This window comes from Chelonia mydas, chromosome 16, assembly GCF_015237465.2.
Source record: "Chelonia mydas isolate rCheMyd1 chromosome 16, rCheMyd1.pri.v2, whole genome shotgun sequence".
Classification (NCBI taxonomy): domain Eukaryota; kingdom Metazoa; phylum Chordata; order Testudines; family Cheloniidae; genus Chelonia; species Chelonia mydas.
In genome coordinates, this window is record NC_057857.1 from 7,318,189 (window position 1) to 7,345,193 (window position 27,005).

Here is a 27,005-nt window from a genome sequence, read left to right on the forward strand (position 1 = left end):
AAGAGGTTTACGTCACCTGCCTAATATACAGAGGTAACATGTCGCACTTGTAAAACAGTTAATGAGAGCAGCTTGCATTTCCCTGGAGCTCGGAGCTCATATTTAAGCAGAAGAAAAATCCAAGGAATGTTTGTAAATATAAATGAACATCCGCAACTCGCTTCTTTTGGCCACAGGACAAACTTCCTCCCTCACCACCAGAGAAATTGATGAAATGTTTAAAGCTCCCGGATCAGGATCAGACATTGTGCTCTTTTTGACAAGTCAAAAAGCAGTAAGTCACGTGATCTTATTCCCAGCATTGCAAAAACATTACACCTGAAAAGAAATGCAGAAAGGAGAATCGCTTGCATTTGTCAGTATTCTTTGGAGATCCAGATGTGGGCTTTTTAGGATTCACTCCATCTCTCCTCCCACACTGCCCACCTATTGTTATTTATTATGGGTACTGGTAGCACCTTGAGCCCCCAAATGAGACCAGCAATTAGTGCTAGATGCTGCACATATATAGTAATAAATAGTCCCTGCTCCCAAAATCTTATGATCTCCATTGATAAGACTGACAGTGGAGTGGAAGTGGGAAATTATTTGGTTAGGGTCCTAGCGCAAGTCAATGGGAGGAACAGAACCACCTCTCTTGACTGCTGGCCTGAACCACTTGGCCTCTCCTTAGCAGTCCCAAATGTACAGGCTTTGGGGACAAAGAGAGCTCTGTTCTTCCAGACATGGTCAGAAGGGAGGGCTTCCCTCTGATCAATGTGTCTGACCATGAAGAAGGGGAAGATTTACCCACTGGCCCATTCCAACAGTGGGGAGTCAATCTGTGCTCACTGCTCTTCCTACCTTTAAGGAAAAGTTCTGTAGAATTTCAGACACAAAGAACTTTTCTGCAGGCTTTGACTCATCCTATAGAACTGATTGCATAAATCAGATCCCTACTCTAGAAATCTGTATGTCCTATGGTTTAAGAGGAATTTCTACAGAACGGTATTGCCCTCATCCCTGGTATGTTCTTCCAGGGGATAAGAGCATGTACAACTGGCTGAGCATCTTTCCATGTGTAGTGATGGCTCCTGGATGGGCTGGCTACTGGGACTGAGCCACGTCTCTCTGAATCTAAAAGCACACACCTCTGCTGCCTGAGCTAAAGGGCAAGGTCTAGGGGTCAGAAGCTGTAGCAGACACATTAAACCTCTTACACAGTGTGGCGACTAGATGGAGACATGGCGCTCCCCAGGGTTAGTGTGGGTTACCTATCCCTCCGGCCACGGGGAGGTCCTCCCGAGTATCAGAGGTCCACAGTAGTTCAGATCCGTGTACTGACCGCCACTTTTAACCATGCCGCTTGACAAGTCATCGTCAGGGATTGAACTTGACATTCTTAATATTTCTAAGATAAAAGAGCAATCTCCCCCACCTCCTATTGTTTAAAAACAATCCTTGCAGGCCTTCTTACATCATGAGGAAACAAAGGTGGTGAGGGTGGAGAGTATAATCCACTTTTTTTCCCTTTGCAGGTAATTCATGTATCTATAGTACAGGGAAATGCTGGATTATGACCCTCGATGAATTCATAACATGGGTTGTATTGTAACCCTCTATGTCCACTTGCATAAGGAGTCCATAGGGTTCTATAGACATCTGAGTCTCCACTATGACTTACTCATTCCAGTGACCTGCTGGAATTCATTCCTGTTGATCATTGCAAAATTGATGATACGTTATCTTTGATCCGCTGCCACAGAATACAGTGAGAGGGTAACGTTTTCAAACGGGCCTAAGTAATAATACCTACCTCTTATATAGCACTTGTCATTGGTACATCTCAAAATGCTTTACAAAGGACAGGAGGATCCCTCTCCTCATTTTACAGACAGGGAAACTGAGGCACAGAGAAATGACTTGACTTACACAAGGTCCCCCAGCTGGCCAGTGGCAGAGCCAGGACTAGAACCCAGGTCTTTGAGGTCCACTAGGCCACACTGCCTCCCTAAATCCTGGATCTTAAATCTCTAAGGCTCATTTGAACAGTTTGCCTAGGTCGTTGGTGAGTTTGTGCCTAGAAATCTGCATGCAGTACCTGGCACCTCAGATTGCAGGAAATGTGTTAATTAATTGGAGGAAATCCAGAGAGGAGGAATAAAAAAAAATGATGAAAGGACTGGAGGGATTGATTTAGGAGGCAAGCTTTAAGTAGCTTGGGGGAAATGATGATTGGGATGTTGGGAGCAAACCTGTGTTGATGCAAATGGGGTGGTCTCTAGCACGTAATCATTTCTGCCCCTACCCCATCTCATATTTCTGTGATTGTCTTGAGCCAGAAAATGTTCTTCCACCAATTCTTTTGTGCGCATCTGTTTATTATTAGTCATTAGTTTCTAGTTGTGCTATCAGTACTGGATGGCCCAAATAGCCTTGGTCCCTGAGCAGTTACTAGTGCACAAATGCCAGAGACTTGAACTGACCCTGGAATAGCCATGGGGAGCATAAAATCTGTGTTTCTCATCTAATGTGGTGGGAGGGAGTGGGTGTGTTTGGCTATGGGATTTGCCATTTAAGATGATTGCTTGTTTGAAAGGGTAACATTAAACTGAGCTCAAAAGACTGTTGCAGAGTAAATGCATTCATTTCACAAGGCTTTTTTTCCTCCTAAGTACAACAATGAGAAGGTAAAAGGCCTGACTGCAGTTGATTCTCACACAAAGCCTCCCACTCTATAGGCAATGGGAGATTTGCATGTGAACAGCGGGGTTGCATCCTTCAGCTAGTTACCCTGAAGGTTGGATGGATGTCTCACACCAGAAACCTGCTACAAGAGACCCATGGGGGAAATGCTACAGGAGCTTTCCAGATGGGCTGCTGGGACAGAAGGTTTCAGCCTTGAAAATCAATATGATTCAGTAACATCTGACAAAGGAAGGAAATGTCCTGACAAATAAAATTGTATACACTTTGTAAAGCAAACAGATCCTCTTGTGTCTTTGAAGTTTATTTCGTTGGTCAGCTGAGTAAGATGGTGGCAGGATGCTGCCTTAGAAGGGGTAATCAGGGAATGAATATCAGTAGAAATAATAGAAATGTAGGGCTAGATGCAACCTTGAGAGTTCATCTACTCCATCCTCCCAGGCTCAGGCAGGATAAGTCTAACTAGGCCAGTCCTGACAGGTGTTTGTCTAGCCTATTGTTTAAAACCTCCAATGACCACAAGTTCACAACTACCCTGGGTCACCTGTTTTACTGCTTAACTATCCTGAGATATTAGGAAAACCCTAACTGTAACCCTAACTGTACCCACAGTTGCTCCTGCCGCCCCCATAACAAACAGGTGGAGAGGGTTGGGTTAATGGTTTAATGTTCCTGAACAAGGGTTCAGTCAAGACCTGCTCAGGTCTGATTCTCCATTGCCATGTCATTGCATACACCTGAGCAAAGTGAGCATCAGTGCTACCACTCTGCCTGGATAGCATTTTGCACAGGTGTAAGTAACTACCCAAGCTGCTGGACTGGGGAGAATCTGGCTGCTTATCTGTACAAACCTCTTCCTCTACAATCTCCCCACGTTCTGTTCCTCGGATACCGCCTGTGATGCTCGCGAGGGGGAACGCTAGCCCCGACGGGATACACGTGTTACCACCACCGGAAGCCCACTGCAGTCAGCGGGCATTTTCTGTTATCTTCAGGGGGCTTTGGAGCAGGCCCTAGGTTATCTAACCCTGTACAGAGCGGGTCTGGAAATCAAGGTGGTTAAAAGTACCACTCATATACGGTCTATGCTTGCGCTGGTAGTCACTGAACAGTTGCAGAGTTTGTGTAGACAGTGCCCAAGAGAAGCAGTGTATAGATCTGCAAAGCAGGGCTGCTGTCTCCAGACAGGGCCTGTCTTTGCAGGTGTAATCTGTAAACCCCTCTGTCTTTAGGAAAACGACGTAAATGCTTTTTGGCCACATTTAGATGAGGAAAAAGGTGGGTTTAGTTATCACAGATGGCCTTCACCTCGACAAACGAACATTAAAACTACAACTTGTTCTGTTCACACTAGGATTTTAACACATTTTAATTAACAGGTAAACCATACCTCTTTTCCTAGTGTAGACGTGGCCTTTGACAGCAAAAGCCTCCAGGAAGCTGTCACCACACACCTCACTGGCAGCCCTTGGCTCAGATGGAGCAACTGTCGCGGCCCTGGAACAGCTGAAAGTAAGCAGGCAAAGGCAGGTGTTCGAGACAAGCTTGGTTGCTAATCAGTGCCATATTCACTGACACTAGGTTTGTGGAGGCAGGGGGTAAAGGGCATGGCAATAAGGGGCAAGAGCCCAGAGGCCCTATGAAGAACTGCCTTGTGGAGAAGCAGACTCCCCCTCCCTACCCCCCCCGTGCACCATTTCCAGGGATTCTGCACCAGAATCCACGAGCTGGGGACTCCAAAACAGGACCCCCAGGGGAGCCAGAATCCCACAGGCGGCTAGAGCCACGAGCCTGTGGGGACCCTGCATCTCAGAGAGCTGGATAAACAGACCCCAGCGGTAATGGGTGGCTAAGCTATTCTCCTCTCACCAGCAGCAAATGCAAGGGGAGTGGGGTTGGGTGTTCCATTCACTCATGAAGCCCCAGGCTGGGGGAAAGGGAGCTTGTGTCCCATTAACCTGTTCTGGCCCTGTCCGTGTCTGTCCTTTTAGCTCCCCAGAGACAAGGGGGTGGGTGAGGTAACCACTTGGAGTGGGCCAGCTTCTGCTGGTGGAAGGGACAAGCTTTGAGCTTCATACTCTTTTCCTCGGGTCTTTTAACATGTGAAAGACCATGACAGCAGGAGAGATTAGGGCTCCGCTGCGGGGAGGGGAGAGAAATAACCCACGCAGTGCCAGAAAGGGGGAAGGAGTCCGCATTAACCTGTGCAGTGCCAGGTGAGAGGGGAGTCCCCACTAACCTGTGTGGAGCCAAGCAGGGGGTGGGGGGGGGATCCCCATTAACCCGTGCAGCCCCAGAATGAGGGCGGGGGGGGGCATTAACTCATGCAGTGCCAGGCCGGGAGGGGCTCCCGTTAACCTGGGCCGTGCCAAGCCGCAAAGGGGGTCCCCCTCACCTTGCTGTGAGCCGAGGCCGGGGCGGGGGGCAGGTCCCCCGGGCCGGGGTCCCGGGGAGCGGCCGGGCGGCGGTGGGCGGGGCCGGGGGCTGTGCCTGTCCCGCTGGCCGGCGAAGGGGGGGAGCCTGGCGCGGCGGGGCCGAGGCCCACCCCCCACCCCCCGGCGCGGGGGAGCCGGCTGCGGGTGGCGCCGCTCGGCCGGGCGCTGCAGGCTCCGGGCAGGCAGCATGGGCTGCGGGGGGCTCTGGCGGCTGCTGCTGCTGCTGGCGCTGCGCTCCCTGGCGCCGGGCGCCGGGCTGGAGCAGGAGCCCTCCGAGCTGGGCTCCGGTCTGCAGCCAGGTAGGGGGCGCGGAGGTGAAGGGGGGGCCGGGGAGGTGTGAAAGGGGAGATGGGGGGCGAGGGGGCCGGGGATGTGTGAAGGGGGGTTGAAGGGGCCGGGGATGTGTGAAGGGGAGATGGGGGGGGGGGGGGTGAAGGGGCGAGGGGGCCGGGGGGGAGATGGGGGGGCTGGGGATGTGTGAAGGAGGGGGTCGGCGGTGAAGGGGCGAGTGGGCCGGGAGGGAGATGGGGGGTGAAGGGGCGAGGGGGCCGGGGATGTATGAAGGGGGGGTGGGGGGCCGGGGTTGTGTGAAAGGGGAGATGGGGGGGTGAAGGGGCGAGTGGGCCGGGAGGGAGATGGGGGGGTGAAGGGGCCGGGGACGTGTGAAGGGGGGGTGAAGGAGCGAGGGGGCCGGGGGGGAGATGGGGGGGTGAAGGGGCCGGGGATGTGTGAAGGGGGGGGGGTCGGGGGGGTGAAGGGGCCGGGAGGGGAGATGGGGGGGTGAAGGGGCCGGGGATGTGTGAAGGGGGGGGCCGGGAGGGGAGATGGGGGGGTGAAGGGGCCGGGGATGTGTGAAGGGGGGGTCGGGGGGGTGAAGGGGCCGGGAGGGGAGATGGGGGGGTGAAGGGGCTGGGGATGTGTGAAGGGGGGGGTCGGGGGGTGAAGGGGCCGGGGATGTGTGAAGGGGGGGTCGGGGGGGGGGAGATGGGGGGTGAAGGGGCGGGGGGGCTGGGGGCGAGTGAGGAGGAGCGGGGGAATGAAGGGGCGAGGGGGAGATGGGGGGAGTGAGGAGGAGTAGGGGGCGGGGGGGGCCGGGGATGTGTGAAGGGGGAGCGGGGGGGTGAAGGGACGGGGATGTATGAGGAGGGAGATGGGGGGCCGGGGGGGGAGTGAGGAGGAGCAGGGGGGCGAGGGGGCCAGGGATGTGTGAAGGGGGAGATGGGGGGCCGGGAGGGAGTGAGTGAGGAGGAGTGTGGGGGGGTGAACGGGCGAGGGGGAGCAGGAGGGGGCTGTCTGGGGGTGCGCCTGAGGTCCCTTGCTGGGCTCCCGGCTGCAGGGAGGTCTCTAGCCCGGGATGCTGTTGCTTGGGGGAGCCCATCCCTTTCCGCTCTCCACCCGCTCCGTAGGAGGGGTGGGGGAGTCTCCTGCTCGCTGAAGCATCCCCAGGACCCTCCCTGGCTAGAGAGCATTTCCATCCTGGGTCTGCAAACAAACTACCCCAGCCTGGGGGCGTTTCCCCCTTGCACCCCTCCAGCAGCAAGATGCTTCTCTGCTGGGGAGGGACCCTGCTTGCGCCCAGCTGGCACTTTAGCTTTCTTGGCACGAACGTGCTCGGGTGTTTCGGGCTGGGAGTTGCTGGGGCAGGCTTAGGAAACAGCCCAGCAGGGGATGGGAGGGAGCCTTTGAGACCTGCCTTGCAGCAATGGAGCCTGGCCAGGCTCTGCTGGGAGGGCCTGGGGGACAATCCTCTCTCATCCAGAGACCCCTTTAGCTCTGTGCCCCCTATCCTGCTGTGCTCTGGCTGGTCGCTGGCCTTCCTGGACAATGTGGCTGCAAACTAACCCCAGGCTCTGACTCAGATTTGAGGCCAAGCCCCCCTTCTGTCCACACACAAACTAGTCTGACTCCAGACCTGGGTGTCAGGGCCCTGCTAGGGCCGTGGGTCAAAGCCCGAGTCTCACATTCAAGCCTTGTCATTTTGAGTGTGGATGCGGGTCAAGCTGCAGACCTAAGTCAGGTCTGGGTAGTGCAGTGAGGGCGGGTTAGCACGGCTGGGATACCCTTGTCCAGCCATTTGTAAGCCCAGTTTACAATGCAGTGGGCATTGTGGGCTTGGAAACGCTGAGTCTGCCAGTGGGCAAGCCAGTGACCAAGGTTTACAGTGTACAAATACGCTCAGGTCTTGTCTACTCAAAGTCGCAAGATAATTAATGAGGTTTTAAAAACTGACCTAGTTCAACTGGAGCAAACCTCCTTCAGGTCTGGTGTATATCTGTTGAAATCGCTGCAGGGATTTTCACCAAAGCTGCACCCAGCTAATTGCATCAGACCCTTTCCTTATGTGTATGGATAAGCTGCCTGTGTTCTGGGGAGGGAGCATTGCCCTGGTGCACTGGTTACTCGCTGTACAGTCTAACCACGTGAGGAGCTTAGGCAGTCTATACTTCTGTACCACTCTGTTAAGTAGCCAGTTACTTTGGAGACAGAGCAAGATGTGTAGGAGGTGTCGCTTTCTGTCCATGTCCTTTGGGATAGCCATTCCCACCTTCCGAACGGGCTGGGGCTTTTCCCGTTTAAAGCACAATGAACATTTAAAGTCCCTGATTCCTCTGTGTGGCTGGGGTCTGGCTACAGGTCAGGTGCTCCCTGGGATGGAGCCACTGATAAGTGGTCTCCACTAGGATGCACTGTTAAACCAGGATTTACACTCCTTGGGAAACCAGGGTAGGAGGTGATGTGGTAACTGACAACAGCACTTGGTCTTAAAGCTTTTCCTGATAACTGGCCTGTTCTGTCTAGTTGCTGATGTGTTGCGTACCCTGCCCCTTTGGGCTGACTCTGTTTTAGAATCATAATGCAACACACCTGTATAAACTGCAGAGTGATGCAATGATGCAAAATGATGTGCAGGTGCTGGGTATGGCGAGGGTGATTCTGTAATCACACACCTGGGAATTGGTGCACACCCCCCCCCTTTGCCCCCAAACCTATCCATCCGACCAAAGAAACTCACACAGCTTTCTCTGAAGGAGAATATTTGGAAATCGTCTCTAGCTGCAAACAACATCAATCATAACTGGTCAATTTAGAGCCAAACATCATGGGCAGGGTCCTGCTACAGGGCTGCTCTTTTATTCCTTTTTCAGAGCTGCGAGGCTGGGGGTGGATAGGGGGCTTGGTGATCTGGGGCACTGACTAGCATTCCACAGGTGTGGCTTCAAAAATTAGTCACAGGTGGAATGAACGTAGTGGTGTCTGTTCGATTCAATGAGCCTGTGTTGGCATGAGAAGCTACACAAGCGCTGCCAAAGTGTAACACAAAGGCTGAATGCTCAAGTCTGTTACAGGTTGGTACAATCCAGTCCTTACAGGCTTTTTGTCCGTTCACCAGGGATTCCAGTCCATTGGTTTAATCAAGCCCCCATGCCAGCTTGCTGAGAGTAGGGAAGCCTCTCGCATGACGGTGCCCAATGCTTTGTTTCGCTAGAGTTTAGCTCTTCTCCCAACCCTGCCGCTAAACTCAAGGGTGCCTGGGGCGGTTACCTGAGGCTGAGGGAGTTCACAGCGAGCTGACTTTGAAGGGGAAATACAATCCAAAGGGTGCAAATCTTCCCAAAGGGATGCAGTGTCATGAAATAGCCAGTGTTAGTTTTCCCAGGGTGCAGACGAGGCAGTGAGAGCTGTGGTCATGGTGGAGGGAAGGAGGGACTGAAAGTCTTAAATAAGCAGTGTGTCTAGTGGGTAGAGCAGGGGACTCGGACCTTGCTCCGGTTTGAAGTCGATAAGCTCCGTGTGGTGGCAGACAACTGGGTGCGTTTAAGATGCAAAGGGGAAATCTTTTTTATTTTAACATGAAGCTCTGTTTGTTGCTAAGGCGTGGTCTGTTCTGCATCTCGTGGCGGCAGCTGGGAGCCTCTGCCCCCAGGGGTCCGTTTCCATCTGAGCTGGGAGGTGTGAGTCACACCGGCACTAGTGCTGCTCAAGCTAGAGCAGCGATACTCAGACCTCAGCGGTTCAGGAGCCACATAAGCAATTAGCGTTACCCCAAAGAGCCACAGTCGTGTGAATTCATGGTTTCATTTACTGTAGTACTATTCATATTTAAACAGTATAATTGGGAACTATTTAGTTATTCTCACAGCAAATAAGTTAATAACTTTGTGCAAGTTGCTCACTTAATTGGTTAATAACATAGTAAAGGCATCCTGACTGATTAATAATCACCCCGTGGTTTAATATCATGTGCTGCGAAGAGCCGCAGGAGACGCATGAAAGAGCCACTTGTGGCTCGCAAGCTGCAGTCTGAGTATCGCTGAGCTAGAGCACAACCATAGCAGAGTGTCTGTGGCAGCAGCTTGGGTTAGCGGACCAAGGACAGCCCTGCCTGACCTCCTGGGTATGCATGCAGACAGCTAGCCCGAGCCGTTGCTGTGGGCACACGGATGTTTTTAGGCGCTGGCTGGAGCAGAGCTAGCGTGGGTACATATGCGCAAGCTGGGAATCACGCCTCCTAGCTCAAATGTACACGTACTCCTAGCCATGGAGCCGAATCCCAGAGCGCTAGGCGCTGCACAAACACCGAACAAAGAGACTGTCCCTGCCCTAGGGAGCGCGCGCTTGGAATCCATTAGGTTTCAGCCTTGAGCGTAGCCTAGGGTGACCAGATGTCCCAATTTTATAGGGACAGTCCTGATTTTTGGTTTTTTTTTCTTATATATTACCCCCTGCCCCCGTCCCAATTTTTCACATTTGCTGGCTGGTCACCCTCGTGGAATCTCACTGGTGTGAGCCCGTAGGGCAGACAAGGGAGATGTGGGCTTACCTCGGCTTGACACTTGGCACTGAAATGAGGTTGCAGTGATGCAGATGACGGCACTCCTGCTGTTGTTTGGGTGGCTGGAATTAGGGCTAAATCAAAGGCTACGTCTGTGCTAGAAACATTGCAGCTGCACAGCTCTGGCGCAGAGAATTACTATGGCAATGGAAGGGGTTTTTCCATCGCTGTGGTAAATCCACCTCTCTGAGAGGCAGTCACGAGGATGACCGAAGAATTCTTAAAAAGAAAAGGAGGACTTGTGGCACCTTAGAGACTAACAAATTTATTTGAGCATAAGCTTTCGTGAGCTACAGTTTGTGTCAGCCTAGCGCTGTCTACAGTGAGGCTTAGGTCAGCTTAACTAAGCCCTGGTCTACGCTACAGAATTACTTCTGTGTAACTATGTGGCTCAGGGATGTGAATAATCCGCCCCCCTGAGCTATATAGTTTTACCCACCTGAGCGCCAGTGGAGACAGCGCTGTGTTGGTGGGAGAGCTTCTCCCGCCGACATAGCTACCGCCTGCCTCTCCTGGAGGTGGATTGGCTGAGCTGACGGGAGAGCTCTCTCCCTTCAGCTCAGAGCGTCTTTATTAAAGTGCGTCAGTGTAGCTGGGCCAATGCAGCGTTTTAAGTGTAGACCTGCCCTAGGTCTCTCAGGGATCTGAGATTTTTCACACCCTGGAGCGACACAGCTAGGTCGACCTAACTTTCTCATGTGGACCAGCCCTAAATGTAGACACAGCCTACGGGAAGCTTCTTGGGTTGAAGCACGGATCAGAAACTTGAGAGCTATTTGTGGTCTCAGAACTCCGGGGCCATGGATCGAAGCTGGGTGTTTGGAGGGGAAGCGGAAGAGAAGATGTTTCAGTGAAAGAGACAGGCTGTTTCTCAGCACACAGTACCTAGAAATGAGGAACGGATTAATTCATTAACTGGAAGCTCCCAACTGGTGGCTGTCACCAAGTGTTAGAAGCTGCTCTGCTCTTGTGTTTTGGATATTCTTTGTGTTAATACAGCCAGCCCCTGAGGAAATGGACTTGAATTGTTATAGTTCGGTGCTTCACTCTACCTTCTTGCTCACTGGCATGCATGCTGGTAGAGGAGTTGGGTTCTGTCTGGCTTACACAGCCTGCCTAGGAACCTTCCACACAGCTGCTCCTCCAAAAACTGAGAGCAAACTAAGCCACGCCCTTTGAAATAGCCAGGGTTTGTACATCCTAAGAGGGAGTAAATTCTTCAGGGCACGGGCCCTTTTGTACTCTGCACAGCACCTACACAATGGGTTCTCAGCCCTTCTTGGAGCCTCCACACACTACAGTCATACAAATAACTAATAAATCTCCACTTGGGTGGACATGCGATGGCTTGTAAAGAGCTGCTCAGAGCCAGGTGCTTTGGTGAGCTCTTCTTCCTGGCTTTGTCTTGCAGGCCCGACTCGCATTTCTTCAACAGGTGCATATCTGTATTGGTAATGGTCTGTTGTTGTTCTCTTGCTTCTGCCTTGACTTTTCCTCTCTGATGCTGATTAAACCTGATTTTTCGAATCATCACGCCATCTAAACACGTTGAATGGCTTTCCCCCAGCAGTAGCCTGGCTTCCCTCCTTTGAATTCTGCTCCCCATGGGGGTCTTCCCGCTTCAATCCACGCTTCCCATCTCTCATTTCCCAGTGTGGAATTGGTTGCCAAGGTTGCAGTGGGTTTATTTTGTGAGAGGCTCATTTTCTAAGGGGGTGGGTGAAACCCAGCCGAACAGAAGGCTCTTCCTGGCTGCCCTCCCTGAGCTTGGCACTGCATGCAGCTTTGTACACTGGTGTGGTACAGTGACCCGTGGCGTTCATGTATCCAGCCAGGGGGCTTTGCGCTCCGAGATGCAGTCTCACTGAAGCGGCACCACTTCCAAACAAAAGTGATGAGTGCAGCTGAAGACTCAAGTTGGACAGTTTTTTGTTTAAAGTCCACGGGGCCTTCTGGGTTGGCTGTTTCCTCTACTTTATGCAAAGGCTACATTGTTCTTGGCATGTGGGAAGAGATGACATTGGAGGCAGCTTCTTAGGTCAGAAGACCATGTTCACTCAAGGTCATTTGAAGTTAACTTTAGCAGCTTGATGGTGCTTATTGATCATCTTCTTGGTTCCTGTCTAATTCTTTGCATTTCAATAGTAGCTTTCAGCCCTGGGTCTCATGACCCCTGTAGGTGATAGGGAAAAGATACTGGGTGGTCTGTTCTTTACTCACCATGAGAGAAGTAAGAGGGCAGAATGCAGCCTGGAGGAGATGGGAGCTGTTACTCTGTGACGCCCCTTTGCACTTCCCTCCCCAGTTTCTGCCATGCTAGAGGAGTTGCTGATTCTGGTCATGCTCGGAGGTTTCCCAAACCAGGCTCCCATACTATCCCCATAGCATCCTCTTGTGAAATGATGCAGTTGCTGAAGAGACAATGCCTTGTTTAATTCAATGTGGCTTCCTCCTAATGTAGCCCCTGCTGAATGAAATATTCTTTGAAGGGGAAAGTGGCTGTCCTTGAGAGGTTCGGAGCCTGGTTGTTCTGTGAACCACTTGGTTACACTGGGGCAATCAGGCAGCAAGACAGCAAGATAGCTCCCTTCCCCATTCCTCCTCCCTTGTAGGTACCTGGGCAGGGCAACAGCAAAACCGGCAGTGGGAGCTGGGAGTGGACGTAGCATCAGGTCTCTCTCTCCTGCGGCTGTTTGTCCTTGCTGTGGGGTGTAAGGAGGATACTCCTTAATTATACACTGAGGTGCTGCACTTCTGTCACTGGAGTCGATGGGAGCTGACCCCTGCTACACTAGAACTCAGGTCTGCGATGACTTGGGCTTCAAAGCACCATCGATGTCGATAGGCCCACAGTGGTGCTGACCGGGGCTGCCAGGGTCCCTTTTTGACCGGGCATTCCGGTTGAAAACCAGACACCTGGCAATCCTAAGAGGGGCCCTCTGCTGCAATAGCAAAGCATGGCATGTTGCAGGTCAGATCTGCATTGCGTGGGCAGCATTGCATCGGACTGGAATAACTGCACCACTTGTAGGCCAGAATGGAAGTAACACGACCAGTCTGTGTGTAGGGAAGCTTTGAATAGCACCTGCCCTATCTATGTCCCATCTGAGGAGCTTGCAAGCTGCTCTGTTTCGGGGGCAGGCTGCATTCAGACACAGGGGTCCTGGCTACAAATCTTACCGTGTTGCGGCAGGTGGAATACCGAGGAGCTTAATTCCCACGAGAGGCCATAGCCATCCTCTTTCCAGAGTTGCAGCACTGTTGATGCAGTAAAAACTCTCTCCTGGTTCTTATACGGAACTTCCTTTCCTGCCCAGCTCTCAGCGTTGGCAGTGAAGTGTCATCAGCAAATACCCCTTGGTTACATGTGATTTTTCTCGCTTCACTCTGCTCGCTCCTCAGGCATTTGCTTCAAGATCACCTCTGAGATCAGCATGAGTCTGAACCCCAACTTTCCTCTGGCAAGCAGCCTTGCTATGGGAAATCCATGCTCTGAGCTTGGTTTCATTACCTACCTTCCAATATCTTAACGCCATGGCAGCCAAGCTGAATGTCTGTGAAACTTTCCTGTGTGTGTTTTTTCCTGCTCTGCTTTCCTTTGTAAGGGGATTCCTGGTCCTGCTTGGAGGCTAGGGGGCACTGTAGGGAAGTGTGCGATCTGAGTCAATCTGCAAAGAGCCAGCCTAGAGCAAGGTGGGATGAGTTGTGCCTTGCTGCCTTAAGGATCAGCCTGCTTTGTCTCTCTCTGGTTTTGATTCTGGTGTGTTAGGGTTCTGGATTCTAAGAAATAAGGTAGTGTTCTGTTGCAACCATCCCGAAAGATAAAAACGTAAAATACTTTAATTTCTCTGTATGTATGGAATGAACATAATATAAATGTTGGTCAAGATGGTAGTCATCTCTCACGCATTGGGCGTTGATCTGGTGACCTCTGGAACTAAAAGCAAAAGTGTTTCTACAGCTTGTGCTGAATAGTCAGGTTGGGGGCAGTAAAAGACTCTCATACTTTGGTGAAATGGGCACAGAGAGGGGTGAATGACGTACACTTGCCAGTGGGTTACCAATGCACAAGTAGGGAGTGTACGTACCGAGTATAAAGGGGGCACACAAGCATGTCACGTGTGCAGCACCCTTGAACGCCGGGGGCAGGGCAGGCTTGATCCAGACCTGAAGCTGGAGCCATCTCCAGTCATGGCCCTGGGGTAGAGTGTCTATTTTGTTTGTTCCCCTTGACTATACCTTGATGCAGCACTCGCTGTGTGGCAGTGGAGGGAGACCTTGAATCCAAGTGAAGAACGGTGACTCCCTCATTCTGGATTCACTCAGAATATGCTTTAAGAATTCACATGGGATTTCTCTGTGATTCTGTCCAATTTTCATTCCCCCACCATACTAACCATCCTGGTATGTCAGGGAGGCTCCCGTTTCAAACAAAAAACTCCTGATTTAATAATGTGATCTCCTACAGCTACATTAGCTAGAATCTTATGTATCAGCCACACATGGGCATCAGTGTCTCTCTCTCTCTCTGAGTCAGCGAGAGAGATTGATATGCGTGTGTAGCTGATGCACAAGATTGTGGGTAATGTAGTTGACCTCTGCTCAGAGCCAGATTAACCCATTACCTGGGCCCTAGCTGATGACATGGGTCAATGGGGAACATTCATAGGGTTCTCCGGCCAGAAGGGACCATTATGATAATCTACTCTGACCTCTGGCATTACACAGGCCAGAAGATGTAACCCATTGACTCCTGCATCAAGCCCATAGCTTGTGGCTGAGCTAGATTATATGTATTTATTTTAGACAGGCGCCCAATCTTAGTTCAGACTTCGAGTGATGAAGAATCCCCCACATCCCTAGTAAGTGGTTCCAATGGTCTAGTTTAGGAAATACTAGAATTAGTGCTTGATTTTGCAACTTAATGTTCTTTTAATGTAGTTTTTTGGGGTAACGTTTATATAAATCTTTAAATATTTCACTGAGCTATGAAAAGATTTCAAGGATAAATGAGTGCCTTTCCTTGGAAATAATTGGAAGAGGGGTTTCTAGACAAGCAGGTGTAAGATATAATCAGAATACCATGTGTGTTTATGATGATATAAATACATATTTTTAATGCAGATGGGTGATCCATGCAATACTCCCATGGAAAAATAAGCAGTTTGAATTAGTCTGGCAAGGCCTGCGTGCTACCATGCCGAAACCTGTTCTCTTTCGTTCTAGAAATATTTACAGAAGCTCTCCCGTGGTCTCAAGGCCGTGCATGTTGCCAGCAATAAACCTGAACTCCCATCACTAATGGGCCCAAACTAAAACACCAGCTATTTTTATGTGATGCAGACCTAGCTGTGGCCAAAAATAACAGGCTGACTGAGCCAATGAGTTGGCTGGGTCCTTTGCGGCCCGGGACTTTAGTGTGATAAAGAGGTGTTTGCTGGGATGTCAAGTGATGTGGGTCTGATGTTCTCCTCCACGCCATGTCCCCTGTGGGCAAGCTCTGAAATGATCAGATCTCATAATTGATACTCTGGGAAGCCAGTGGCAGATTTTAGGTGCACACATGTCTAACGTGACACAGCCACGGTGCTAAGGAGATGGACCAGGTGAGGTAATGTTGTTCCGTCTCAAACCAAAACAGGTGGATCTGGTTTCTTTTTACAGATATTCACCGGGTACTGTTTAAAAAAAAAAAAAAAAAAAAGTCCCCCTTTTACAAGCCTTGTATTCATAGCAGGGCTGTTATGTCACTCCTAACGCACGTGGTCTTTTGGCATGTGTGAGAGATGCTGGTTTTAATTTCAGTATCGGCAGTGGCAGGTGGTTAAAACCTCCCCCTCTGCCCAGCCCTGCTATGCCATCTGCTCCATATGGGGTGGTTCGTTTCATTGCAGACTTGGTTTGATTTAAGCCAAGCTCAGGAAAGGAAAGCCCCAAACCGTCTTTGTAGAGCAGAGGGATGGGAGGGAAAGGAAACCCACTCATCATTATTTGTAATGCCCAGAGGTCCCAGTCAAGATTGGGGCCCTGTTGTGCATGGTGCTGTACATACAGCCCAGAAGGTACAGTCCCTGCACTGAAGAGCTTATGATCCAATTTAAGCCAAGACTCAAAAAGTCCAGCATGAGTGTGTATGGGGGGGGGGGACACGTGGTGGTCAAGGAGGCAAGGGGAACAGAAATAACAATAAGAGCATGGTGGGGGTGAGAAATGCGGGTAATGGTAGTAGGTATGTGATTGTCTCCACAATCAATCATTGCATTCTGATTATACTTAATCACTGCAAGGGAGAGGGTTGTTTTACATACCTCTTCTCTAACACTTTGCCCACTTATTGTTTATCTTCATATTGATGGTTTTATTTTTGCCTGTCAGATTTCTGTTAACTGGCCTATTTCCTTGTATTACCACTCCCCCCAAAACGACCCGTTTCCTCCTTCCTCTCCTCCCCTCCCAGCTGTGTACTGCTGTCATAAGACACCTGCTCCCTGCTCCCCCTTCACCATTCTCTTCTGCCAGCCTCCTGGAGAGACTCTTTACCACAAACCTATCCAAGGGGGGAATAAACAACTGGCTTTACAGCCCCTCTTGCTGACCACACATCTGTGGATGGGGAGTGAGCCGAGGCCAGACTGGGACGCTCCTGGGACTTCCATGACTGGGTCTGCATGGGGAAGAGCAGAGGGTGCAAGCTGGGTAGTGGGGAGGGCAGGGTGGGTGCTGGCCTCTGCTGAAACGCTGCCTACCCACTCCCCCTACACATGGTGGAGCCAGGGTGGTGAGCTCAGCCCCTGCTTTCTATCCGGACGTGAAGCCAAGGGCAGGGGAAAGGAAAAACTTGATCATAAACTAGCTTCCAATAAACCATTCCCTGTAAAACACAAAAGGGTTTGCTCCTGGGGATCTGGCGGGGTTACTTCTGGGCAGGCGGAAAGGTAAAGCCCACTTCTTAAGGAAAGGATTTAGAATTCAGCCAGTACCAACCCCAGGCTGGCTTCACAAGGCAGAGAAATACAGAGGAGAGTCCATAAGCTCACACCAAATTCAGTCCCCTTATCCTGGCTGTGTTGTGCTTGGGGGATTATCGGGATTGTGGCTGCCTGCAATGGCCATGCTCCGGCCACAAACCTACAGCTTGTTGCAGTTTTCCTGGTACACTCACACTCCACCCCATTCACACATGCGTGCAAGAGATTTCTGTCACATTGGGCTGCAGCTCCCCCTGGCTATGAAATGAGGAGTGGTTGGAATCGGATTCATGGTACAGGTACTTCAAGGATATGTGTTTGTATCGCATCTGGGGCTCCTGGTGTCTAGGAGCCCTAGTCAAAACGCACAGTGCATTAGAAATGATTATGAAACTCTTGGAGGGGGCGAGTTTTAGATATAAGCTTTCCTTACTCCCTCTTTCAGACACCCTGGGCCATTGTCAGAGAGGCTGTCCTTTTGCTCGAGGGTGTCGTATAGTGCAGGCATGGTGTTAACCACTGAAGTGACGTGGTCGGTTGACGCTAATAAAGTTATCAAGAGCTAATGCCAACATTTGCAAACCTGGTCACCTAAAGTTAGGTGCCTAAATCCATATTTGGGTCCTTAATGAATGGCCCACTCTTCAGATGTTCTCCAGAAGCTGTGGACATGCAGTTTCACAGATAGCTCAGCACCTCTGAAAATCAGTCCATTTATGTATCTACCTAAATATGCACTTCAGGGGCTTCAGACAGATATCTCGGAAATTTTGGCCTAGAAATTATTCCAGTGATCTGTCCATGCATCCTCCAAATGTCTGCAGCCAAGATCTAGGTGCATGGTTTTGATCATGCAAAGAGGCTGCTTTTGAAAGTTGGCACAAAGTGTTATGTAGCGAGCATTGAGTTACTTGGGTTTGTTGTAGCCTGTTGATCTTTGAATCAAATATTCAGATTGACGGGAGGCCTTCCTCTTGTTTTGTCTTCTATGAAACCTTATTCTAATTGTTCTTGAAACTGCTAGGTCTGTCTTGTGCTCTTTACACAATGTGTGTAACCACATGGGCACTATGGGATTCAAATAACCGTGTTTAGTAAATACTTAACATGCAAGGCCTAGCTACATATATACACTGTCGCTGTTGCTGTCGGGGGAGAGATAGCTCAGTGGTTTGAGCATTGGCCTGCTAAACACAGGATTGTGAGTTCAGTCCTTGAGGGGGTCATTAGGGATCTGGGGCAAAAATTGGGGATTGGTCCTGCTTTGAGCAGGGGGTTGGACTAGATGACCTCCTGAGGTCCCTTCCAACCCTGATATTCTATGATTCTATGGTGGCTTCTGAAATATAGCAGACATCAAGGACCAATAAAGGAATCACAAACTATTTAAAGGGACAATACCTAATTCCGTTACATTACAAGTTTCAAAGCATGAGTAGAAAAATAACTCCCAGGTAATAAAGAATGTGGTATAACCTGCACAGGTGTACTTTCATGCGTTCTTTTTATGGCCCTGATCTTGCCACATGCTGAGCAGAGCAGGGTGAATAATGATTTTTGGTTCACTGGCAATTTTGAAAAATGGAAGAAAAAATTCATTATGGGTGGAAAAAAATTCTTCAAACTTTTCAGTGAGTTGGAAAAGTTGAACAAAAATTCATTTTGAGGTGAATGAAACAGTTAGATTTTGACCATTTGTAAACATTTGATTGGTTTTAATAAACTAAAACAATTTTGAAACATTTGTTTCAAACTGAAAAATCAAAACATTTTAAAAATGTTGAAATGAAACATTTAGATTTGTAGTGGGATTTTTTTAGGGTTTTTTTTTTCTTTTCCCCAACCAAAACAATTTGGTGAAACCAGCTTGAATTCCCCAAACATTTAGGTGCTGAATCTCCATTGTTAGCCAAAAAAAAGTTTACTATGAAAAATGTCACCGTTCGCTAGTGCTGAGTACCGTCCATTTCGTTTGGCTTCCGTAAGCACTGAAGGTGCTTAGCAGCTCTAAATGAAGAGTCATTCCAAACCTCCTCGGGTCAAACCTTTCAGATAGTGGCAATGTGTTTTTCTTAAACCTAGCCCCTAGCCCACTTATAGATGGGTTTGAGTCAAATAGCCCTCAGCTCTGTCTGTTTCCATTCCCCTTGACTAGCTCTGTGCAAGGCATTGGTTTCCTTGTCAAATCTTGTTTGATTAATTACAGGGTATGCAGGGACAGCCTGGCATTTGGATTTTTCATCACTGAGAAATTCTGGCACTCAGGAATCGTTTTGGGGGGAGGCAGCTGAAACACGGGGCCTGTGTTGAAAAGCAAATGTAAACTAAGCAGAGTGAAATATTATATGAAAGCAAACTTCATCCCCTCTAATAAAGACTGAGGCTAATAGTCATCTGTTTGCAAGGCCTCTTTTTAATAACCCTGGGTGGCAAGCACTAATTCTCACCACTCCATCACTTTCAGCTCTGTTTTGTGTTGTACAGTAAATGTGTAGAGGCAAATTGCCTCTCCAGCAACAGCAGTGGGAATAACAGCACCTACAGCAGCTGTGGAAGCTGGGGTGATAGGCCTATAATTAGAGCTTGATTCTCTGTCACATCTGTCCTGCCTGCTGCTGTCCTAGGAGCAGGGTAGGATGTTGAAATGTACAGCAGTCCTGCTGTCACTGCCCATAAGACCAGAGCAAAGCAGGGTTTGTCCGCTGGCTGGAGGCAAAGCACAAGAGCAGAGGAGAGTCCCTAATCTTGTTGTCTCTGCATCCTCTGCAGTCAAAATCTAACAAGCAACCCTTGGGATGAGGCAGCCAGGTTAACAGATGGAGTTTCTCTCTCAAAATCCTGGTTTTTGAGAGGCTTGCTAAGGTAGCAAACAAATCAACCCTCCTCCCCACAAGGCCCAGAGAGAGAGAGAACATTATTCAAATCAACTTCAGTTTAAGACCCGTCAACCTTGACGATGTGTCTCTAGCCCACAATGCTGGTAATTAGTGCAGCACTAATGATTTGAGTTGAACTTTGCCTGACTGCGACATGCCCACCGGCAGTGTAATTTTTGAAAGGTTAAAGGCCGCTTTAGGTCACCAAGTGTTGATCCCAGTGTGCCGGGGCGAGGGAGCCCCGCTAAGATGGCTAGTTGGCCCTTTAGAGATAGATGGATGCGTAAGTATAAGCAAGGTAAAGGTGAAAGTTTAGCAGAGTGCAATGATGGAAGGAAGCCGATAACAGCCCTCCCTTGAAGCTATTGTTGTTTCACCCAACGTATCACAGTGGTGTGTTAGATCTGCAGCAGTGTCTGCTTAGTTAAGATTGCAGAGTACTTTCCAGGTACTTTGGGGGTGATTCTCTGGGGAGGTCAGACTGGATCATTGCAATGGTCCCTTCTGGCCTTGGAGGCTATGAACCTGGGAAAAGGCAGATTTTATTTATTTTTTTTTTTTGATACCCTCACGTTCATCTCTTCCTCTTCCCCTAACTTCTCCACAAATGTCCCCGTCCCCCCTGAGTTCCTACTGGTGTGCTCTTGCTAGAGGAGAATGTTTCAGGAATGGTTTGAGGGAGTTTGGGCAAGATGTGTAAGAGAAGTGAGACTTCAAAAACTGACACTTTAACATTCTGGGGTTTCAAGTTGCTGCGATTAATCATCTGAGATAAAACTTCGGGCTAGGAGCTCCACATTTGTTTGTCATTAAGTAAATGTTTTGAAGTGTAGCTACTCCTGCATGCTTTAGTAAGTTGCTGGATCATCTCCAAGTTACTCGCTATGGGCAATTGCTTCTCTGAGGGTTCTGCATTGTCTGTGTTACACCGTGCCTCTGGTGGAGTCGTCAGACAGCAAGGGTTGAATTGGAATCTCAATATTTTAATGTGTGACTCTCTACTTCTTGAGCTAAAAGACCCGGAAGTCTGTTAGCCAAGGTTGTAGCAACCTCTGGGCGTTGCCCAGCTGCCACTAGAGGGAGATAGAGCACTGAGTGTCACACGCTCTGAGTGGGTGTGGCTTACAACTGCAGAGATACCGTTTGGGTCCGATCCGGTTCAGCTTGACAGGAACCAAGGCTCAGTGCTGTGGAACTGCTTACCCCCAGGCATGGAGAGTTTTCCTTTCCCAGGAGACCCTGCAGAGGAGGGGAGCAGCAGCAGACGCTGTCTGGGGAGCACGGCGAGCCTGCCAGTGCTTCTGCTTGGGTCTCTCGGGGTGAAGGGGAATGGGATGTTAAGAACTTTCACACACGTGCTATTCTGCTGTGAGCTGACCAGCGATCGAACTGCACCTGGTCCTGACGTCTGTGGGGAATTGAAGATACTCGGCACCTTGCAGGATTGGGCCCTCTCTGTTTACTGCAATTCCCTGCTGTACACCCTCCATTTCTCCGCTACGAATGTTGCCTCCATTATATAGTTACTGTGTATCCGCATCTCCTTACAAAGCCCCATATAAACTGCACCGTAAGATCTTTATTGTGCATGTACGGTTTCTGGTCAGGGAATTCATAATGAACTTAAATGGGGATCAGGCAAGGCTTAGGGTCAGAGTTAAGGTTGTTTGTGTAGTCCTAACTGTTACATTTCTGTAATTGGTAATACACACCTCAGAGGTCAGGTTTGTCACAAGGGAAGGCAGTGAACTATTTAATATGTGAGCCCTCGGCTCAGTCTGAGGCGTTGTCTACATGGAGAAATTTCACTGGGTTTAACTGAAGTCAGTTTTTAAAGCAATTTAGTTAACCCTTTTCAACCCCATGTGTGGAAACGTTGATTCTGGTTTATTTCAGGTTATTTTTAACCTGTTCATAATCGACCCCAAATAAGCCACTTTTAAAGGGAAATGAGTGTCCCTGTGGGTTTGCATTGGTTTAAAGTCATACGTTCAGTATTGCTAACCCCAAGCATGCAAAAATCGCAAGTCAGGCCCCCTAAAATCACAAGATTGGTGTAAAAATTATGAGACTGTAAAAATAAAATGGTTGGATTCTCCTCATTTGTTTCTGGCTTTTGATACTTCAGGCTTCACATTTACAAGTTTATTTTCACAACCATAAGGGCTAGAAAATTTGTTTGGGTAATGAAAGCTGAGATTCTGGAGTATTCACCTGGCTCCAGGAGCTGAGGTTTTCGGAAAGCTACCAACTGTTGTAAGACTTGTGATTTAAAATCATGAGGGCTGGCAACTCGGCCCAAGGAATGAAACTAGTGCAACTTCCCTGAGTAAAGAAATCTGCTCAGGCTTCTGGGAAAGGCTACGACACACTGAGCTTTCTGAGCAGCTTAACATGGGCATCAGCACAGGTCTCCCCGTATGAACATTGCCTCCTCGTTCCCGCGTAGCTACTCCAGTGCTGGTGACCAGATACCTCTCCTTGCTGTCCCTCAAAGCAGTCGCTGATGGAGAGCAGAAAGCACTTGGCCCTTTGTAGACAAGCGGTGCTTTAATTTTACATTTACCAGCTCTGTTTCTTTCTTTAAAAAGAAAAGCTAGTATAAACCATCTGGCTTCCAGCTTGCAGGGCAGCTGGGATGTTTTAGCTGCCTGGCCATGCCCTTTGGGAGACTAGGTTGGCATAGTATGATGTATTCAGTGCTAGGGCCTGCCGTAGCTTAATCGCTGTGAAGAGTACTTCCACGTGCTGCGGTGTTAGAATCATAGGACTGGAAGGGACCTCGAGAGGTCATTTAGTCCAGTCCCCTGCACTCATGGCAGGACTAAGACAGAATGCTGGGCTAGATAGGCCTTTGGTCTGACCCAGTGTGGCCATTCTTATGAGGCTCGAAATAGCAGGGTTTGCAGCAAACTTGGGCTTGAGGTGCTGTGGTGGGGAGTCTGGGCGGGGGATCCTGTGCTGTGAGTGAGACTGAGGTGCACTGGCAGACCTGTGAGATGAGGGAGGGAGGAGAGCACCGGGTGGAATAGTAGATGGGTACACCAGGTGAGGGCTGTGGTGTACTGGCTTAGCTGCAGAGGGTTCTGGGAGTGGACTAAGGTGCCAGGGAAGTGTGATGTGTTCTGACAGAGCTATATAAGGAATCTGGTACTGAAGTTGCCCTCTTTACCTGACTTTGGGCTTGTGACTTTTGGGTCTGCTCTGTATTTTTGGGTGATGATATGACCAGGGAGGCTCCTCTCATGAGTCAGGTGGCCGAGCTGGAGAGTTTTCAGGGAATGTCCAACAAGCTGTACTGTCGGGAAGCGCCTTTGAGGCCGTACAGTGGCTGGAGTCAGCTGAAGATCAAAGGCAGATAGATGCTGCTCAGCAGGGCTGTCTATGACAAACAGGCGTAGCGTGAGCGAAGCACAGGGAAAAGGCACTGAGGATTCCTGATCAATCACAGACGATTGGCAGGGTGAAGGACCAGGCTTCAGAACTTAGATCCAGGGGGGCAGGGAGAGCATTGATATAGCCTTCCATATTCTGTGCCCTGGGGAAACCCAATGGTGCATTTCCTAGCATTGGCACCAGGAAGATCCATTAAAGGAGAGACCTCATGGAAATGTAGAGTGATGCTCAGTGTAGAGACAATTCTGCTTCTGTTTCATATTTTGCTCTGCCTTCAGTTTTAATTGCTCTACAGACCTTTGCACAGCACACACAGCTTAGGAGCATCTGTTGTATAATGAAGAATCTCCAAGCATGCTTTCTGCATTTTAAAAAAGTATAGCTAATTTTTATTAAACCCCTGAAACTTTCCAGTGAGGTCAGAGATCCATGTGGCTGCTTCCCCCAGCTTCCAGACAACCCTGTAGGCTAGAAAAATCCTGAGTCAGGCTCCAAAAAATGAGATTAAAAAATAATTGGGTTTTTCTGATTTACTTTCTGGGTTTTGAGCCTTTAGGGGTTCATATTTCTATGCTTTTCTCTGTAGCCACGAAGGCTAAAAACTCTTCATTTATTTTAATTAAAGTTGAAATTTTCTTGTAATCACAGAATTCCGGGAGCTGGGGCTTTAAGAAAAACACCAAATATTGCAAGAGTTGGCAATGCTGATTTCCATAGCAGCACCTGGTGTTCTGAGGAACTTAGGGCCTATTTCAAAACTCATTAACATCAGTGAAAAGACTTGCATTGACTTCACTGTTGCCAGGCACAGCAGCCAGCCTGCAGTTGTTCCTTATTCTTCAGTTGGAGTCGTCTTTGCCTTTTGTCTCTAATTTAAGAATAAAGGAATTTGTCACAGTGCTGGGGATTATTTCTGATTTCAGGATCTTCTTTCAGGGTGAAGTTTGGGAACAAAGGGAGATTTATAAGAAACAAAAAACGTGTTCAATCTCTTGTGTTGAGAAATCTTTGTCCATGAACAACACTTGTTCTGAAATTAGGATATTAAAAGGCAGGTCTTCAATGAAATGATCCAATTTGTTAGGGTCAAATCAGTTGTCTGATTATGCAGAGCTTAATAGAACTTCCTAAACTGGTTATTTGTATCTGTTGGTTCCAAGATGACACTCCCTTCTTGTTGTAATAAGGGAGAAATATTGTTACTGACTAGTTCCATCTGAAGTCTTCCGGCAAGTAGTTTACCTGATCTCTCTCTCTCTCTCCATTCCTCATATCTTTATTTGACTCTGTTGAGTGTGAATTTGATTTGGCTGGATAAGCATTCATTGTGTCTATATTTGGAATTGATTAGAGAACACAAAAGACGACACCCCCAGTTGTTACTTACTGCCGCACACTGGAATCCATACAGGCTATCACCAAGCAATTACAATCCATGTTTGGTAGGGACCATGTCCTGAAAGAAATCTTTCATGAACCCCCTCTTCTGGCCTTCAAACCACCCACTCCTCAAGCTCATCATCGGAAGAAAGTTCCCAACAGACAGGACACGCCAGCTCAAAGTGGCACCAGACCCTGCCATAACAACAGATACAAAACCTGCAGCCATATCTCCACTGGTACGATGATCAGTACCCTCCACAACACATCTTTCAAGGTCTGTGGGTGCTATGCAGGCCTATCACAACATGTGGTGCATCAAATGCCCCAACAACAACTAGGTGATGAAACCAGACAATCACTACGCTCTCCAATGAACTCTCACAGAAAAATGATAAAAGACAAAAACGCTCTATCACCGGTGGGTGAACACTTTTCACAAAATGATCACTCCATGTCTCACCTCTCAGTCCTCATTCTTAAAGGAAACCTGTACATCATAGAATCATAGACTCATAGAATATCAGGGTTGGAAGGGACCCCAGAAGGTCATCTAGTCCAACCCCCTGCTCGAAGCAGGACCAATTCCCAGTTAAATCATCCCAGCCAGGGCTTTGTCAAGCCTGACCTTAAAAACCTCTAAGGAAGGAGATTCTACCACCTCCCTAGGTAACGCATTCCAGTGTTTCACCACCCTCTTAGTGAAAAAGTTTTTCCTAATATCCAATCTAAACCTCCCCCATTGCAACTTGAGACCATTACTCCTCGTTCTGTCATCTGCTACCATTGAGAACAGTCTAGAGCCATCCTCTTTGGAACCCCCTTTCAGGTAGTTGAAAGCAGCTATCAAATCCCCCCTCATTCTTCTCTTCTGCAGACTAAACAATCCCAGCTCCCTCAGCCTCTCCTCATAAGTCATGTGCTCTAGACCCCTAATCATTTTTGTTGCCCTTCGCTGGACTCTCTCCAATTTATCCACATCCTTCTTGTAGTGTGGGGCCCAAAACTGGACACAGTACTCCAGATGAGGCCTCACCAGTGTCGAATAGAGGGGAACGATCACGTCCCTCGATCTGCTCGCTATGCCCCTACTTATACATCCCAAAATGCCATTGGCCTTCTTGGCAACAAGGGCACACTGCTGACTCATATCCAGCTTCTCGTCCACTGTCACCCCTAGGTCCTTTTCCGCAGAACTGCTGCCTAGCCATTCGGTCCCTAGTCTGTAGCGGTGCATTGGATTCTTCCATCCTAAGTGCAGGACCCTGCACTTATCCTTATTGAACCTCATCAGATTTCTTTTGGCCCAATCCTCCAATTTGTCTAGGTCCTTCTGTATCCTATCCCTCCCCTCCAGCGTATCTACCACTCCTCCCAGTTTAGTATCATCCGCAAATTTGCTGAGAGTGCAATCCACACCATCCTCCAGATCATTTATGAAGATATTGAACAAAACCGGCCCCAGGACCGACCCCTGGGGCACTCCACTTGACACCGGCTGCCAACTAGACATGGAGCCATTGATCACTACCCGTTGAGCCCGACAATCTAGCCAGCTTTCTACCCACCTTATAGTGCATTCATCCAGCCCATACTTCCTTAACTTGCTGACAAGAATACTGTGGGAGACCGTGTCAAAAGCTTTGCTAAAGTCAAGAAACAATACATCTTTATCTTTAATCACCTTTAAAAGATGAGCCTGAAAGCTTAAATTCATAACTGCACTAGACACCAAAAATCATGGACTCACTAGAGACACTGGTTTTATGTTTCATTGCAACAACTATAACCCAGGTTTCTAACTCTCCTTTGTCCTGTGACTGCAGAGGTGTTAATTGCCCACTTCATTTTGAATGGTTTCTTGCAACATGTTAATTCCTTAACAATCTCTTCCATGTTGTATTTAGCTGTGGTGCTCTGATGACCTTTCCCAGGCCTAAGAGCTCTCTGGAGCTGAAAAGCTTGTCTCTTTCACCGTCAGAAGTTGGTCCAATAAAAGATATTACCTCACCCATGTGAGCAATCTTATTCAGTGGAAAACACTATGATGAAAAGTTTGTCCCAAAATTATGTTGCCGGGATAAGTGAATGATACTTTTCCAAAGTAACTTGAGCAAACTGGTCAGGGTATGTCTACATTGCAATCAGAGGTGACTGCAGCAGTTGTAGCTGTACCTGAGCTGGCTTTGATATGGTTCGGTCAGATAACAATAGCAGGGAAGATGCAGCAGCGTGGGCGAGCCTCTCAAGCGGGGGTACCCATTGTGACTGCTCGGGTCACAGAAACCTCCTTGGGACTGCCACCTGATGTGCTGGGACTACCTCTGAGCCCATTTTCCCTGGCAACTTGGGACTTCAGTGGCCTTCCTGGATGTGCCAGACACGCTAGCCTGCTACAGACACAGACCCAGTTCTGAACCACGTCCCTCAA

The 27,005-nt window shown here is 49.0% G+C and overlaps 1 protein-coding gene across 4 annotated transcripts in view; it reads left to right on the forward strand.

Annotated features, from left to right (window-relative positions):
• Positions 1-5,287: 5,287 nt before the first annotated feature.
• COL27A1 (collagen type XXVII alpha 1 chain) overlaps positions 5,288-27,005 on the forward strand; it is a 249,222-nt gene continuing 227,504 nt past the window's right edge. For 3 of the 4 annotated variants that reach the window (XM_037880008.2, XM_043530722.1, XM_043530721.1), the window contains exon 1: positions 5,305-5,419. In XM_037880008.2, coding sequence (XP_037735936.1) covers positions 5,308-5,419 — 112 coding nt within the window. In that variant the 5' untranslated portion in view covers positions 5,305-5,307. Of the gene's footprint in view, positions 5,420-27,005 lie in introns of all 4 variants that reach the window. The other variant, XM_043530720.1, reaches the window with a different exon arrangement.